This window comes from Cynoglossus semilaevis, chromosome 13, assembly GCF_000523025.1.
Source record: "Cynoglossus semilaevis isolate Cse_v1.0 chromosome 13, Cse_v1.0, whole genome shotgun sequence".
Lineage (NCBI taxonomy): Eukaryota > Metazoa > Chordata > Actinopteri > Pleuronectiformes > Cynoglossidae > Cynoglossus > Cynoglossus semilaevis.
Genome location: NC_024319.1, coordinates 3,560,235 through 3,577,662, shown reverse-complemented (window position 1 = coordinate 3,577,662; position 17,428 = coordinate 3,560,235). Strand labels below are relative to the sequence as shown.

Here is a 17,428-nt window from a genome sequence, read left to right as displayed (position 1 = left end):
CTATAGGCTCTAGCTGAGACAGGTTCTCATCCCACGGGGCACCCCCCTCACAAATGATGTTGTTTTTACTTTTACTACTGCAGGTCATCAAGATGCACTCCTTCCTGGATTATATCATGGGCGGCTGTCAGATCCAGTTCACTGTGAGAAACCACACACACACACACACACACACACACACACACACACGCACCTTGACAAAATTACTCAAACTTAGCAATAATAATAAAAAATGTCAACCCAAGACTTTTACCCGTAGCTAAAACCAATAGCTGGATAAAACTGTAACAGATGGTCGAGCCAGAATGAAGGAATTAGGAAAAATATAAAAAATATAAAAAGTTGAAATCAAAACATAATCGTAACCACATACAGTAAAGCTAAATGTTAACATAAAACTGATTAAACAAACAAGACGAGCTAAGACATTTCTGTACGATCAAACTAAGGAAACGTTAAAGCCTTGGTGGTCACATGACAGGACGTTCTTCTGCTCTCTGATTTGCTGATTCCTCCCCAGGTGGCCATTGACTTCACAGCGTCCAATGGCGATCCTCGGAACAGTTGCTCACTGCACTATATCCACCCGTTCCAGCCCAATGAGTATCTGAAGGCGCTGGTGGCTGTGGGTGAAATCTGCCAGGACTATGACAGGTGGGTGGGGCCAACATGACGATGGCCAATCAGAAGATAGGACATATATATTATAGATATATTTAAGATTTCCTTCAGTTAAGCCAAAAGCTAAGCTAAGAAGTAATTGTTAGCTTGTTCACTTTTTTTCTTTAATACCTACGGTGCCTGCTTCTGAGAACCAATCACAAACATCAGTTGTTATCACTGTTTTCTTCTTTTATGGTGTCAGTGATAAAATGTTTCCCGCCTTCGGCTTCGGTGCTCAGATCCCTCCAGAGTACAAGGTAACGTACTGTAGCTGCTGCCCTCACAGTCTCTCCCAGAATGCTCTTTGTTCGTGAGGTCGCTGTTATAGGTTACGATAATGGTGTGAGTGAGACAGGTGGCGCTGTAGACCTCTTTTTTCCGTTCACATCTTCTCATGGCTAACCTCACCAGCAGAAACAACAAAACACTCCATGATGGACTGGTGTCTGTGGCCCCGCCTCCATCCAATCATCCGTCAGCTGTGATTGGCTCCAGCTCCCCCTCTGACTGGATGCATGAATAGATAGATGGGCGGATAAGAAGATAACTAGACGGATGGATGGATGGATGGATGATGGATGGGCGACTGGATCTATACTCTGACTCTTAAAAAAAACTCAGATCCTTTTATTTATCCTCAGGTGTCACACGACTTTGCTGTGAATTTTAATGAGGAGAACCCAGAATGTGCAGGTAAGCTGATTTTTAACCCTAGGTTTAACCCTTTCTTGTCACTCGAATTTATGTTTCAGCAAAAGCTAAGCTAGTGTTCATTTTAGCCTTCAGGCTAACTTCCTACTCACTTAACTTCATCTGTTTTTTCCAGTTTTATACCACATTAGTTGACATTCCTAAACCTCCAGGTGTTGACACATCCGACCCTCTCCCACCACCGCCTCTCAACTTCCTGTTGGTCCTTTTCCAGGTATCCAAGGAGTGGTGGAAGCATACCAGGCCTGCTTGCCCAAACTTCAGCTCTACGGTCCGACCAACATTGCCCCCATCATCCAAAAGGTGGCCAAGTCAGCCTCGCAGGAGGTTCACACCAAAGAGGCAATGGTGAGAGCATTGACGACTCCTGACCGTACTGATGTGATCTGATTGGCTGCTAACGCCGAGGTCTTCTGACCTAAGCCCTGACCCTGACAGGCCCTAAACTCAACCTGTTGACTGATCTTGTTGTCATGTTCCCTCTTTCAGCAATACTTCATCCTGCTGATCCTCACGGACGGTGTCATCACCGACATGGCCGACACCAGGGAGGCCATTGTCCAGGCGTCTCACCTGCCCATGTCCATAATCATCGTTGGCATTGGGAACGCTGACTTCAGTGACATGCAGATGTTGGACGGCGACGATGGGATCCTGCGATCGCTCAGAGGCGAGCCTGTCCTCCGTGACATCGTCCAGTTTGTCCCATTCCGGAACTTCAAACATGTGAGCTTACGCGTGGGTTTTTTTGTAAATCAAACTGTGTGAGTCCTGCCTGAGGAACTCCTCAAACCTTTTTCTCTGCTGTGGTTTAATCTCCTGCCCAACAAAGGATTGCAATCAGCATAATAACACAGTTCAGGCCAGTACTGATCAACTGGGGCGGTGGCTCTGCTACATCTGTGATTTTCTCTGTGGTCTTTGGTCTGCGAGTGAAAATCACTGATTCATTCAGTGGACTCGTGAGACTCGTGAGACTCATGAGACTCGTGAGAACACTGCAGCTCAGTATTAGTTCCCATTTCTACATGGCAGTTGTTTTTGCTTACAAATGTTTCGAGGGCTGTGATCTCAGACTGGACTCCAGTCAGTGATGAAATGTCTCTTTTGTTTCGTGTCTTGATTTTGGTGAAACACTGTCATCATGTGACCAACACATTTAGCTTCACAGCAGAAACAAACTCAGGGGTGAAGAGAGACAAAGGATTGGTTCATCTGTAAAAAACCAGTCTGGCTGGAAATGATGGAGAGTGAGCAGAAATAGATGTGTCAGGAAAACAATAAGCCAAGAGGAGAGGAGCAAGGAGCCAAAATGAGGAGGAGGCGGCGAAGGAGAGGGTGTGAAGATATTGAAGAAATTAGTTTTCAGCCACAAAGCAGCAGCAGCAGCAGCAACAGGAAGAGGAGGGTGAAGAGGAGGAGGAGGAGGAAGAACCTGGCATCTCATCTTCAGCCACTTTCTCTCAGATGTATTGTCTCTTCTCCACCGTCTGAAGATGGGAGAGTTTTTAGGTTAGGACGAGAAAAAGAAAGAAAAGAAAAAAGGGGGCGATGGGAAGTAAAAGACGACAGAGAAGAAGAAGTGAAAGAAGATGAATGTGGCAAAGAGAGGAAGAAGAACGAGACCAAGGCTATGGGTCAAAGGTCAAATACAATAGCTGAAAAAAGAGGAAATCAACGGTTCTAATCTTAATCTCCCTCTTCTCCTCCCTGCACCTTCTCTTTCCCACTTCTCCCATTGTCCTTCTCTGTCCACACCCTTTCTTCCTCCACCTTCTTCTTCTCCTCCTCCTCCTCCTCCCCAGGCACCTCCAGCTGCTCTGGCTAAGAGTGTTCTTGCAGAAGTACCCCACCAGGTGGTGGACTACTACAACAGCAGAGGCATCAAACCTAAGGTTCCCAGCCAGTTCCAGTCTTCCAGACCCTTTGGTCCCTAAAGGTCTACAACCATTGACAGAAGCATTTTATTTCAGAGGCCAAAGTTAAAGGTGCAACACTTCCTTTCTCTGCAGCTTCAACACTTTGTTGCCAGCTGGTAGCTCCTAACTGTTAGCTGTTAGCTGACACCGACAAACTCCTGCAGACTATCCTATCAGTTGTTCTTCCAGAAACATAAAGTTCTGTTGCTCTGACAATAAAAGATTGAGAAGGGTTAGACGGATCGTTTAAACAACTACAGTCAGATTAATACTGTCTATTAACCCTGCTCTGAGGGTTGGACCAAACTGTGGTTGGAGACAGATCTAGGGACGTAGGGATGTAGACAACACAATATTTTTTGGTTTCATCTTTTCTCCTGTCTTAAGACTTTGTCACTGTGTAAAAAAGTGTTGCACCTTTAACGTGTTCTGCATGAGGAGGCAATAAAAGCACAAATACAAACAACAGTGACCACTGTCTCAAATGCCACGTCCTCCACTGATGCATGACAGTCCAGGAAAATTTGGCGATAATGGAATGTAATCCAACAGTTTGTTTTTTTATACAAGTTCGTGGAGATTTTGCTAAATTTCGTAGCCAGTATGTTACAAAGCATTTTGCGGCCTCCACTGGTTTGTGTAGGTTTTTTAAAACAAGGCCGTTGCATGCGCTGTTGTTTTGCATGCAAATCTCCATGGATTAGTCAATAATAATGAATATTATAGTAATAACAATGGATGTTAGTAATGTTATCAATGAGGAGTAATAACCGCGTGTACTACTGTTTTAAGACACTATTGTAGCATGTTTGTATCAAAGGAAAAAGTGCGAGTAGTCTTTACTGAAGCATGACCTCAGTGTTTCGGGAAAGGTTTCAGATTCCGATGTTGGTGAAAAGATACAGTAGCTATCTCGAAGAAATGCAACATTTCTTTAATTTGTAACTTTATTGTTTGTGCTTTGTCTATTTTGGTTAAAAGTTGTTTGCTTCTTCACAAAAACTCAACACCAGTCACATATTTACACAAACAAAAGTTAGCTTCTTCAAACAGATGCTAATAGTAGCAACTCATTTTTACTTCAGGGACGTTAGCTTTTCAAGATGGACGATAACATAGATTAGATGAATCTATTTGATATAATCTAATTTAATCTGACAAAAAAAGATGTTGCCTGCCACATGTTAGCTTTTTAAAGAGATGCCAAAACCAGTGGGGTGTTGCCTGCCACATGTTAGCTTTTTAATGCCAAAACCAGTGGGAAAAAAAAACATTGTTCTAAGAACTAAACTACTAAAACTAAACATAGCAACACAGTTGTCAACCAAATTAAACTGATAAAAACAAAAGCTACACTTTACTCTTCTGAGAATCAAAAACTAATGCTAGCAATAGCCACACATTTAAAAATCACACATTAGCATATTTAAGATGATGCTAACGGGGGTCAGTGTTTTTACACTGGCTTGCGTTTGAATTTAATTTGAAACTAAAGCTAGCTGTAGCCACATGTTTGCTTCAGGAACTGTAGCCCTATTGAACTGATACAAAAACAGAAGTTACTGTTAAAGGCTAGATTTAGAATTAGCCTTTAAAAACAGTAGCATCTGAACATCATTTGCCCTAGCAATAGCAACAAATATAAGCTACCTCCAAATCAAAGTGAACATTAGCCACACATTAGCCTTTGTCAGTGTTACGTAAGTGAAGGTAATAGTAACAAAGATCCTCTAGGATTTGAAGAGATTCATAAACTCTGAGATAAGAGCTAAATTTATTTCTTTTCTCAACTGCAGCCTCATTGGTTCAGATACTTATTAATGTGCCAGTACTGACACACGAAGAACCAACGCCAGGTTTAGTATCAATTCTCAGTTCCATCAGCGTTGGCAACAGCACAGAAGAGCAACAAAAGAACTAAAGAGTTTTTTAACCAGATGGGATTTTTTTTCATCACTCAAATAAATGAGATGGTCCTGGCGTCTCTGCTGAGGAGGATCTCTCAGGAGACGTGGAGGCATCTTCATTATAATCCTCGCACACTTAGAGGGAGATTTTATTCATTCATTTTTGAGAGTCTGTGATGTGAGCGCCTCCTGCTGCCAACACCACCTGAGAAACAAAGGAAGCAGGGCAGAGGTACTGTAGCAGCAATGTGCCCCACCCCCAATATTGACAATATTGAATCTGAAAAAGTTTTTACAGCAAGGGGCGCTTACACTGTAGCTAACACTGACATAAAGTGTCAAAAACGATGACATGAAGGCCTCGTGTCCCAGAGTTAGCACAACGTTCTCTCATAATTGTGCTGTACAAAAAACAAACGTAGCATTTTTCTTTTCCTTCTTTCCTTTGTCTGACGATTGAATAGTAAGACAGGCGATGAGTCACATGACTTGATGTTGTATTTACATGCAGTACTACGTGCAAAGACAAAAAGAAATGTGACAATAAAAGATTTTATCAGGACCTTCTGATGTCAGTGTGTTCTTGTTCATGTTGATAATGTGGGACGCTTGGATGAAGCATGAAAACCAGGGTGAATGTTGTTGTTTATTACAGTAGCAGCAGTTTTTTTTTCTTTATCTGAGTGTCGGAGCAGCTCCGAGCTCAAACCAACCACAAGCTGTAATTACAGCAGCAGCTCGTCTGTTTGGGGGGGTGGAGGATGAAACAGGTTATTAGCTCTGTCAACCACACTGAGATTTGACAACTGGAAGAGCAGTAGAATCCAAGACTCCAGTCCTTCTGTGTAACAGAATACCAAGGGTCCTGGAGCAAAAACTTCTGAGGGCAAAGACCAGCCCACCAGTCAGAACTGATCCAACCATGACCTTTGACACCAACATGAACATCACTGCGTTCATCAAATCACTGGTCTGAATTGATCTAATCACTGGTGTGAAGTCATCGTGCAGTCATTTGCTGTGGAACATCACCGGAGACAAACAGCTGCGCACAGAAAACACTGATTTACGTCCAAATAAAAGCTGCTTCAGTTGGGCTCACGCATTAACACAGAGGAATCTTTTTTTCTTCTTTTTTTTAGTGAATTACTTGTCATTGTGACACAGTACGCCTCTGCATTGTTAGAGAAATGGAAGTGGATCAACAAATCCAAAGGAATTAAGAAAGAATAGAGAAAAAAGACTGAACAGCAGGTCTACCATGAATTGTGATGAAAATGATCTTCATCATCGTCATCTGTGAATAATTTATATCCAAACTTTCATTTAGGCAGGCAACATTTCCAGATTAACGAGTCTTGGGAACAATCGGCCCGCAGGGGTCAAAGGTCGGGTCTGTACCTCAGGAGGTTGCACTTCCTGCAGCCTCTCATTCGTCTTCACTGAGCTGCTGACAGACATCATAAATAATAATGTCTCCTAACGTAACCACATTAACAACCGACTGGTTTTGAAATTCAAGGGAATCGAACAGTAGCCCTGCTGCCTCCACTGTCAGATAAAACGTGCAGCTAACATTTTACAGCAGTCCTTCCCAAACCCTAGGACCAGAACCTGGGGTTTGGGAAACTATTGGTTCTGGCAAACTACTTTTACTAATTTTTTTAAAATAAAAAGCAATTTAAAAAAAGCAATCGGCTTAGTGCAAATGACACGCTAACATTTAATGTGCATCCGTAATAGATAGCTTTCCGATGATGTCACGCTACTACCCATAGTTCCGTAGTCCGCCATCTTGTGTGACAACAAAGCGTATAGATCGATATTAAACCGATAACGGTAAATACCTGTGTTGTGTGGGGTTTTACCAACCGATCTGGCATCTGTCACCAAGGTTAATAAAATTAAAATATATCAAAATGTACTTTGCATACATGACAAACGTACACAATGCAAACGTAAATCCTCAATGTAAACTGTTATTCTAATGATGTTCACAAAAGACATACATCCGTACATGTCACTGTCATTTTTACATTAACACGCTGTATTATTTGGGTGTTAATAAATACCGCATGATATACATTGTCTGGCTAATTTTCAATGTCCACCCGCTTCCACTCTGCTTTGTTGACTTCGTATGGTTCTTTTCCATCCGTTATTTTCAACTTGTCCAAGTATCTTGCCTTTGTAATTGTGTCCAGTTAATCTCTATACAACTATTTCATCTGATCGACCGCCAGCGATTTAATATTCTTGTCTTTTGTTGTCATTATCGATTGTTTACGTCTACCTATTCTTTTACCGCACAACATGGCGCGGGCGGCGCGATGCATCATGGGTAATAACGATTATCGGAAAACCATCTATTGACGTAATTGAATCCAGTTACTGTGTATTTACCTTGCCTTTGGCGAACAATATCGGGTGGTTGTCCCACAGGTGATGAAACATGTTGGATGTTTTTGTGGCATGCTTTAAATGCTGGCAAGCGACGACACTCTGGTCATTTCTAATGTAGCCAAAATAATTCCTCGCGGCTGATTTATTCTGGGAGGATAACGCTTCTTCTGTCGTTTTTACCCCCACGTGGTCACGCCTGTCTCCTGCAACTTACAGCGACCAAAAACAGCGCACTACACGGGTGTTGTGTAACTATGTTTTCGTTCCGTCTAAGTTGCACTTAACTATAGTTCCGGCTTATTATTTTATGACGGTATTAAGGAAACATAAGGATACATAACCGCTAGCACCTAGCTCCAACCGAACCAAGGCTGATAACTAAGGTCAGAGATGAAAGTAGAAGTTAAGAAATAACTTTTCTACTTATACTCATACTTAAAAACAAAACAAACAACTTGTGATTTAAACTATTTAAGGTGGTTTCAGTGGGTTTAGGTTAAGAAATGGTTACTAGTTAGCCAGATATAAAAACAATAACCAGGACTTTAATCAAAATGTTAAACAAGTTTACGGTTTTATTGGAACAAAACAACTTGACAATAGACTGAACCAAGAAAAGCCAAAGATTTATTAGGATGAATGTATTAGCCTCACCCTACCAACCACTTCTTAGTATCAGTTCTGCTCTCCTGAGGTCCAGAACCGTCTGGAGACAGAGAAGATGAGGAGGATGGCAGAAAAACAAACAATAACTTTTTTGTTGAAACACCAGTGCAGAGCGGACTGAAGGGATCCTCTAAATTGGCGCATGAGAATCTGTAACTGAGAACTCTTTGTGTAGAAATAGCGCCCCCTCTGGGAGACTTGCTCTACTTTCCTCAGCAGCTCTTCTACCTGATCCTTGTTCTCCACCTCCCTGTTGTTGACCACCTGGTACTGGCCGCTGCACCTCTTTAGAACCTTCAGCAGGTTCTGGTCTCCTTGGACAAACTCATCAATGTCCATGCCTTCCAGCCTGTCTCCATAGGTAAACAGGATCATGGTGTGTTTACAGACACCAGGACACAGAATCTTCTCCAGCATCTGCAGACCCTTCCGCTCCTGCTCAGTGAACCTCCCCAGCTGGACACAGAGGAGGAAGACGTGAGGACCTGGAGAGCTCAGCTCCACGGCCCGCTCCAGTTCAGCCTTCACTTGACCTTCAGACAGCTGGGAACTGAAGAGACCAGGAGTGTCCACCACCGACACTCTGCGACCCAGAACCATAGCACTGTCCTCCTGACTTGTCAGTGTCAGAGGTGTCATGGTGAACCTACAGTCAAACGTCTCCTTGCCCAGGATGGTGTTTCCTGCTGAACTCTTGCCCACTCTCTCCTGACCCACCAGCACCACCCTGAGGCTGTGTTCATTCCCTGAAAACAACAGAGTCTGTTAGAGCTGAGACTGTTTCAGACAGTCTCTGACCAGCAAGGGTCAGCACACACAAACTACACACTTTTTGGTTTTGTTGGCAATAAATAATGGTCCAGACAGAGATCAATGTTTAAATGTTTTATTGATCAACATATTGAATACAAAGCTGATTAAACAAACCAATATATGTTTTTAATTATCACATATGTTCCTCCTATTGGCACTGATCCTTCTCTGCTCTCACCTACTGAAGAACACACTTCTCCTCCATAATCACACTGAACACTCCTGCTGCAGCTCCTCCTACAGCTCCTACTACACCTCCCACTGCAGCTCCTGGTGCTCCTGCTGCAGCTCCTCCTACAGCTCCCACTGCAGCTCCTGGTACAGCTCCAACTCCACCAAAAATTGCACCTACCCCAGCTCCAAGACCAGCTCCACTTGTGGCCCCAACAAAGAGACCAACTCCACCCCTCCTTAAAACCCGGATGAAGGGATTGTCTCGTTCAGCTCTGGACCTGGCTTCACTGGAGCTCATGTTTGGATTTTGCTCCATCAGACGCTTCTTCTCTTCTTCTATGGCTCTCTCTGCCTCTTCAAACATGGTATGGGTGTAGAAGGTTCCTCCGTTGTTCTGGACCATTGTGTTTATTTTCCTGACCAGCTCACTGACCTGAATCATGTCTTGACTAGTGTTGTCAAACAAGTGGTATCCTCCCTTACACTGGCGGACAAACTTCTTCACTGGTTCGCTTCCATTTATTAAATCCTGTATTGAGACTCCAGATCCTCTCACTACGTCCCCATGGGTGAACAGCACCATCATGTAGTTGTTGGCGTCTTCTCCAAACATCTTCTGAAGGATCTTCACTGTTTGTTGTTCTTCTTCTGTGAATCTGTTAGCCTGGATCACAACCAGGAACACATGAGGACCAGGGGCAGAGAACGAGATGCATCGTCCGATCTCCTTCACCACATCTTCTTTCTTTTTCTTGGTGTCATAAAGACCTGGAGTGTCGACAACAGTCAGCTTAAAGCCACCAAACTCTCCTGTTTTCTTCTCACAGTTTTGTGTCACTGATGAGAAAGAGATCTTGGAATCAAACACCTTTTCTCCCAGGATGATGTTTCCCGACTCGCTCTTCCCAACTCCAGTTTTTCCAACAAGAACAATCCTCAGTTCTGGTTCTTCTGGCACTGTTGGAGAAAATACACAACTATTGTCTGTTAAAGAAATAAAACCAAATTCTCACTCTACAGCTGTCTCTTCATTATCAGCAAACACCTGAGATTTCTCAGAACGCATCTTTCAACACAAACACAACACACGTTCAAAGAAGATGCCAAGATGAAAATAAGAACTGGACAACAAGGACACTGTCGTTTGTGAAAGTTCTCATCATTCTGGTCACTTCAGCTTCAGGAGTTTAGAAGTGACCTCTGGATTGGTGGGATTCTCCAGGTGTTCAATCCCAGTTCGTTGAATATCTGACTCAGGAGTTTCTGACCAAATTTAAAGTCGCTCACTTTGATTGAATTCAGCTGCAACTTGGTGATTAAAGGTTCAAGGTACTAATGATGGGAGTGGAACTCAGGACCACATGTCAGGGGGCTGACAGTTGTTCTCAGTGCCTAACCCAGTGGTCCCCAACCTTTTTTGGGCCACGGACCAGTTAAAACATTGTTCAGAATCAGATAATAAATAAAACACAAATTATGTAAGTTATGCATTCTTTCTGTGACCAGTATCGGTCTGCGGCCAGTGCTTTAACCAATAGTTTCTAAGATCCAAAGTGTTCAAATACTTCAAAAACAATTCTTTGTTCATCAGGTGAAAAACAAAACAGAAATAGTTCTAGACTGGACCAAGTATCTAAAAGCCTTAAAGAATCCAATCGATCCAGAATAAAGTCAGACCAAGATCAGAAAAGGAGAGGATCAAGTCTTACAGGGATTTTACAGATGTAAAACCAGGACAAGATCCAGACTGAAGTATCTGAGACCAAGACTTTAGTTGTTGAAGAGTGGTTCCTCCCAGATGAACTCAACAAATCACTTTGTTTGTTCTAATAACAATATACACACAGAGAGGGATATATTAAAGTAGTTTTCAGTTGTTGAACTAATTTTAACGTCAAAACATAGAATTTCTTTGTTTAAACTTTATTTCAATAAATGTTTAATGTCAGGATTTAGAATGTGATGAACCTGAATCCTGTCATCCACCTAACAACAGCAACACTCTACTGCCCCCTACTCTTCAATCACCATCACTACTATAAACGACATCTGGACATTTTCACAGAGTGACGTCACGTGTTGCAGAATACTTTCGTTTTCAGCGTAGAAGAAAACTCCGTGAAGAAAAGACATATTTTAGACGTGAGCTGACAAACGCAGTGATGAAAGTACACAGCAGTAAAAAGTACTACATGTACACACCTTCGACATGTACACACCTTCGACATGTACACACCTTCGACATGTACACACCTTCGACATGTACACACCTTCGACATGTACACACCTTCGACATGTACACACCTTCGACATGTACACACCTTCGACATGTACACACCTTCGACATGTACACACCTTCGACATGTACACACCTTCGACATGTACACACCTTCGACAGAGTCTTAGAGACAGATTTGAGGTTCAAATGCTGGAGGTAACATTTAAATTGACAAACCAACTTTGTTGAAGTGCTGAAGTAAATGTAAAGTAAATGTGAATAAAGTAGTAAAATCTCACCTAGAGTTTGGTACTTGGACGCAGACATGTTTGTTCCTCTTTCTCTTCACTCTCTGTCTCTGCTTGACGAGCTTCTGCTCAGTACTTTCACTTTCCTCTGTTTTTAAACAGGCCTCCCAGTGGCAGGTATGTGGAAGTACAACAGCTGACGGACAGTTCATAAACCCACTCTTCTATATTGACTGTGTCAAATGTTATTTGATGTATTTTACATCTGTTTTTACATCTAAACAATCATCAGAATGTGGACATTTTTTAAATGTGGTTTGTTTCAGATGTAGTGACACATGAAAACCTGCAGTCTGATAAAACACTAACATCTCTCAGCTACAGCTCAGACAAACAGGGATGTTGAACCACTGCATCCATATCAGTGTTATTTGGTGATTTCTTTTTTTGTAATCCTTTATTCATAATTCCCACAGTGACACACACTGACCACTGACCTGCTCTCTCATTGGCTGAAAGTAGCGGCGTTAATGGGCAAGGTTGTCTGATTTGGTCGATGGTAGAGGAGCTCCCTGCTTCATTTAGGGTCATCTTGTTTCCATGGCAACAGTCTCTCTCACTTTTTTTCACACACAGACATAGGTACACACACACACACACACTATGGTTCTGTGTAAAATTAACGTCTCTCAAATAAAAAACCTCTAATAAACCTCTGGTCTGTTTTTCTCTGTTCATTTGGAATTAGGATAATCTAATCTGCTAATCTCTCAGACTGTGGGGTTTCCTGTTTAAAAATGTCCACATTCTGATGAATGTTTAGATGTAAAAACAGATGTAAAATACATCAAATAACATTTGACACAGTCAATATAGAAGAGTGGGTTTATGAACTGTCCGTCAGCTGTTGTACTTCCACATACCTGCCACTGGGAGGCCTGTTTAAAAACAGAGGAAAGTGAAAGTACTGAGCAGAAGCTCGTCAACAAGAGACAGAGAGTGAAGAGAAAGAGGAACAAACATGTCTGCGTCCAAGTACCAAACTCTAGGTGAGATTTTACTACTTTATTCACATTTACTTTACATTTACTTCAGCACTTCAACAAAGTTGGTTTGTCAATTTAAATGTTACCTCCAGCATTTGAACCTCAAATCTGTCTCTAAGACTCTGTCGAAGGTGTGTACATGTCGAAGGTGTGTACATGTCGAAGGTGTGTACATGTCGAAGGTGTGTACATGTCGAAGGTGTGTACATGTCGAAGGTGTGTACATGTCGAAGGTGTGTACATGTCGAAGGTGTGTACATGTCGAAGGTGTGTACATGTCGAAGGTGTGTACATGTAGTACTTTTTACTGCTGTGTACTTTCATCACTGCGTTTGTCAGCTCACGTCTAAAATATGTCTTTTCTTCACGGAGTTTTCTTCTACGCTGAAAGCGATAGTATTCTGCAACTCGTGACGTCACTCTGTGAAAATGTCCAGATGTCGTTTATAGTAGTGATGGTGATTGAAGAGTAGGGGGCAGTAGAGTGTTGCTGTTGTTAGGTGGATGACAGGATTCAGGTTCATCACATTCTAAATCCTGACATTAAACATTTATTGAAATAAAGTTTAAACAAAGAAATTCTATGTTTTGACGTTAAAATTAGTTCAACAACTGAAAACTACTTTTTAATATATCCCTCTCTGTGTATATATATTACTGTGTATATATATCTATATATTAGTTTTTGCTCTCAGATCCTTCAGTCTTGATCTCTGCCCTGTATTTGATCGCGACTCAAATTCGTCAAAAATGTCTAGAGTCATACTGAAAACTGCCTCTTTGTTATATGAAACTGAAAGGAGAAAAGGAGGAGAAGTGTGTTCTTCAGTAGGTGAGAGCAGAGAAGGATCAGTGCCAATAGGAGAAACATATCCACTAAATAAAAAAAAATATTGGTTTGTTTAATCAGCTTTGTATTCAATATGTTGATCAATAAAACATTTAAACATTGATCTCTGTCTGGACCATTATTTATTGCCAACAAAACCAAAAAGTGTGTAGTTTGTGTGTGCTGACCCCTGCTGGTCAGAGACTGTCTGAAACAGTCTCAGCTCTAACAGACTCTGTTGTTTTCAGGGAATGAACACAGCCTCAGGGTGGTGCTGGTGGGTCAGGAGAGAGTGGGCAAGAGTGCAGCAGGAAACACCATCCTGGGCAAGGAGACGTTTGACTGTAGGTTCACCATGACAACTCTGACACTGACAAGTCAGGAGGACAGTGCTATGGTTCTGGGTCGCAGAGTGTCGGTGGTGGACACTCCTGGTCTCTTCAGTTCCCAGCTGTCTGAAGGTCAAGTGAAGGCTGAACTGGAGCGGGCCGTGGAGCTGAGCTCTCCAGGTCCTCACGTCTTCCTCCTCTGTGTCCAGCTGGGGAGGTTCACTGAGCAGGAGCGGGAGGGTCTGCAGATGCTGGAGAAGATTCTGTGTCCTGGTGTCTGTAAACACACCATGATCCTGTTTACCTATGGAGACAGGCTGGAAGGCATGGACATTGATGAGTTTGTCCAAGGAGACCAGAACCTGCTGAAGGTTCTAAAGAGGTGCAGCGGCCAGTACCAGGTGTTCAACAACAGGGAGGTGGAGAACAAGGATCAGGTAGAAGAGCTGCTGAAGAAAGTAGAGCAAGTCTCCCAGGGGGGGCGCTATTTCTACACAAAGAGTTCACGCCCGTTCAATAACAAAACCTCCAGAGTCTTCATCATCCTAATCTTGATCTTCATTGTTGTTCTCTTCATTGTCCTTATTGTTTATCTCATTTTGGAGAGAAAGTGATTCTGTTTGTGACATTTCCTCCCTGCTGTTCTGACTGTGCCTAACCCTGCAGTGGTGCCCCCCTGTGTCCAGTCCTAATCAGACATAAAAGTGTTATTCATCTTTTGACAGTCGGGATGTCCAATAATATCAGCTGATTAATATTATTGGCCTAATATTAGCATAATTATGTAATATCTGTAAGAATCTTTCACAGTTTTTCCTCTGATAATGAAAACCAATAATGCAATGGCTGGACTGAAAAACAGCTGTATGTGAAAGTGAAAGTCACTAGATGATCGGAAATTAAGTGTTTGGACAACATCGGTATATCGGATATTGGCAAAAAGTTAATATCGGACATTCCTGTTCGACCGTGTTTCTGTTTGTTCTGTTCTTCAACCTAAAGGCAAATAAAACTATCTGATAAATCTACTTGGTTTCTTTTCTGTAACTGATTTGTCCTGTGGACTATAGTCTGAGCTACTATTATATGAAGTAAATATAATACAGTTTTAACATAAACCCAACAACTGACAGTCATTTGGTCGTCAGCCACTGTGACAGCAGCTGACACTACAGTCGTCTCCATGGAAACCAGCAGTATGTGTGTGTGTAATGTGTAAAAACATGAACACATATTGAACATGAGTGAACTTGTGAATAAGAACAGACTTGTGATGAACATTTTTTCCAGATTTTTCCAGATGTTATTTATTCATGCAGCATGTGTCTGTGTCATGAATAATATCTGAATACCATACATATGTATGTACGTTACTGTAAACAAATGAAAGTATATAGATCAGTGAAGCACAAATTTAATTTTGACCTTCAGACGCCCCCTTGAGGTGAGGTAGAGTACTGCCTGCCTCTCCTGCTGACTTTCTCTGCACTTTCTTGTACAGCAGGAACAGTTCTCTCCCACAAACAGCTAAAAGGAGCTGTAAGCTGTAGGAGCTAAAAGGTTAGCTTCAAACTACGGGAAGGAAGAGTCGTTCTTTTTAAATGTACTGGTACAAACGAAAAGACTGGCTGTGTGGCTGTCCTGAAAGAATCCGCCATTACTGCTCTCCTCGTCTTTTACTCTCATCGTGTGATAACGTCTGAACTAACTCGGGATACTGTGACCTGAAACATTAACAAAGAAGCCTCAGCGGACAGGAAAGATCAGCCACGCACATTCAAAGCCAGATTTCTTTAAAGAAAATTCTGGAAATTCAACGATCGACTTGGCATTGGATGAACAACGGAGACTAAACATTAGCATCCACAATGCTAAGTGGGGGAAACCCGAGAGATACAACCATGAAATTCATCTATAAGTAAAGGTACGGATAAAATGTTTTTATGGATATGAAGCCTTACCAGGTGACGCTGTTGGATGAACAGTGAAATAAGGTTTGGTTCTTAAAATTGTAAGTCTGACTCCAGAGAAGTCAGTGCCTCGGCAGCCATGAACCTCACTGCACGTCACTGTTCTGGTCTGTTATTGGACAGCAGTTTGGGAGGCGTGGCTACTGTAGGGTTTGTCAGTCGATCAACAGTGAATAAGGTGCAGCCATTGTTGTTCCCACAGAGAAAAATGACAGACCACAACATCAGAAATCCCCCCTTTCCTCTCCCCTTCTTTTCTTTTCTCGGTCTGGTGTTTTTTTGTCAATGAGTCAACACTGCCATCTTTTGGTACTTTTCTGAAATGCATGTGAACTGTCCAAAAGAAAGGTTTTTAAATGATGTCATAAATAAACAAAAACTCTCACAATGAAGAAAATCTTTTCTTCAGATTTACCTCACTGACACAAACTGACCACAAGAGGCAGCAGTGGACCAGTAGCTGCTGTGTCTCTGAGCTTTAGTCACCAACTCTTCTATGGACTTATAGTTTCTGTGGCTGATTTTTTTTTTGCTGTAAAATTGACACTGAGACAGTCTCTGTTTTCGCAGCAGGGGGCGCTCTGGTAAACATTTAGAACTGTTGAGTTTTTTTCTTCTTTTTGTCTTTTTGTCTTTTACGTTTTCAGTCGTAGCTTCTTCTTCTTTTTTCTTTTTCTGACAGGAAATAACACATTTTTAGATCCTCTTTCACCCTGATTATAAGCATGATGTGACCCAACTTACTGTTTCTTTGGTAGGGTGGAGGATGTGGAGACGTACATGGTGGACCCTTGGTCTTCTGTCTGTGGTGTTTACAGGTACGACTTTAACTCAGGTTGTCTAAGACGTGACGTGACTCGAGGCTAAAAACTGAGATTAGGCTCAAATTAAATCAGAGGGGAAAAAAGTATTTAATGGACAAAGAAATGTAAATTCTTATCTGGCTTTTTGGCTCACTTTCAGCTGCTGTAATTCTAGCCAAACACTCAGCTTCAGTCACCTTTATATATTGTAGATGAAATTCATGCATCATATATTGGCTAATTGTTAACTATTTTTACCATCGACTTGTCTTTTATGAACTTTAAGTTTTTCTAACCTTCACTGTTTTTTGACTTTTCCTTCATTAAGTGCATGCTAACCTCGGGGTTAACCACAACCACAGTTTAAGCTAACACTTTCATCCATAATGAAGGCACGTTGTGCTGGTGGTTCTTCTGTGCAGTATGTTCCGTCACAGACGACTGGAAGATAAAGGTTCTAAAGGAGGTCACTGTCTCCAGAGGGGAGGACGCCGTCCTCGGCTGCTCCCTCATTAATCTTGGACAACAGCTCTTCTCCGAGGACATCCTTGTGCAGTGGCTCGCCAGAGATCCAGAAACGTCTCCTTTTATCAGCTGTTCCATTAGTCAGCAGTCGACTCATCAGGATCTCAGAGACTGTTTGACTCCTGCGGGGAAATATTCGCTGACTGAAGACCTGCAGCGAGGAAACCTCTCTCTCCGTATCAGGAGTGCACAGTTTCAGGACCC

The 17,428-nt window shown here is 42.2% G+C and overlaps 4 protein-coding genes across 4 annotated transcripts in view; 3 read left to right on the top strand and 1 right to left on the bottom strand.

Moving 5' to 3' along the window:
- The window catches only part of LOC103388102 (copine-4-like), a 13,370-nt gene extending 8,859 nt beyond the window's left edge, over positions 1-4,511 (top strand). The window contains exons 10-16 of the mRNA XM_017037905.2: positions 84-143; positions 521-654; positions 866-920; positions 1,305-1,356; positions 1,589-1,722; positions 1,864-2,100; positions 3,180-4,511. Coding sequence (XP_016893394.1) covers positions 84-143; positions 521-654; positions 866-920; positions 1,305-1,356; positions 1,589-1,722; positions 1,864-2,100; positions 3,180-3,311 — 804 coding nt within the window. The 3' untranslated portion in view covers positions 3,312-4,511. The remainder of the gene's footprint in view (positions 1-83; positions 144-520; positions 655-865; positions 921-1,304; positions 1,357-1,588; positions 1,723-1,863; positions 2,101-3,179) is intronic.
- Positions 4,512-8,147: 3,636 nt separating this feature from the next.
- On the bottom strand, positions 8,148-11,913 carry LOC103388098 (uncharacterized). Its single transcript, XM_025061480.1, has 3 exons — positions 11,774-11,913; positions 9,296-10,213; positions 8,148-9,015 (listed from the first exon to the last, which is right to left on the bottom strand). The coding sequence occupies exons 1-3, from the start codon at positions 11,799-11,801 to the stop codon at positions 8,279-8,281; spliced, it is 1,683 nt and encodes a 560-aa protein (XP_024917248.1). The 5' UTR covers positions 11,802-11,913; the 3' UTR covers positions 8,148-8,278.
- Positions 11,914-12,632: 719 nt separating this feature from the next.
- LOC103388099 (GTPase IMAP family member 7-like) lies at positions 12,633-14,954 on the top strand. Its single transcript, XM_008322972.3, has 2 exons — positions 12,633-12,771; positions 13,846-14,954. The coding sequence occupies exons 1-2, from the start codon at positions 12,744-12,746 to the stop codon at positions 14,538-14,540; spliced, it is 723 nt and encodes a 240-aa protein (XP_008321194.1). The 5' UTR covers positions 12,633-12,743; the 3' UTR covers positions 14,541-14,954.
- A 1,605-nt stretch (positions 14,955-16,559) lies between these two features.
- LOC107989421 (uncharacterized) overlaps positions 16,560-17,428 on the top strand; it is a 2,769-nt gene continuing 1,900 nt past the window's right edge. The window contains exons 1-2 of the mRNA XM_025061479.1: positions 16,560-16,714; positions 17,122-17,420. Coding sequence (XP_024917247.1) covers positions 16,663-16,714; positions 17,122-17,420 — 351 coding nt within the window. The 5' untranslated portion in view covers positions 16,560-16,662. The remainder of the gene's footprint in view (positions 16,715-17,121; positions 17,421-17,428) is intronic.

What these genes read in the sequence shown, in the direction of transcription:
- LOC103388098 (XM_025061480.1), bottom strand. Translation starts at nt 11,801, where the DNA reads ATGTCTGCGTCCAAGTACCAAACTCTAG. An exon ending in GTCCAAGTACCAAACTCTAG is followed by an intron (nt 10,214 to 11,773) that starts GTGAGATTTTAC and finishes TTTCTCCAACAG; the next exon opens with TGCCAGAAGAACCAGAACTG. An exon ending in AGCTGCAGCAGGAGTGTTCA is followed by an intron (nt 9,016 to 9,295) that starts GTGTGATTATGG and finishes TGTTGTTTTCAG; the next exon opens with GGAATGAACACAGCCTCAGG.
- LOC103388099 (XM_008322972.3), top strand. Translation starts at nt 12,744, where the DNA reads ATGTCTGCGTCCAAGTACCAAACTCTAG. An exon ending in GTCCAAGTACCAAACTCTAG is followed by an intron (nt 12,772 to 13,845) that starts GTGAGATTTTAC and finishes TGTTGTTTTCAG; the next exon opens with GGAATGAACACAGCCTCAGG.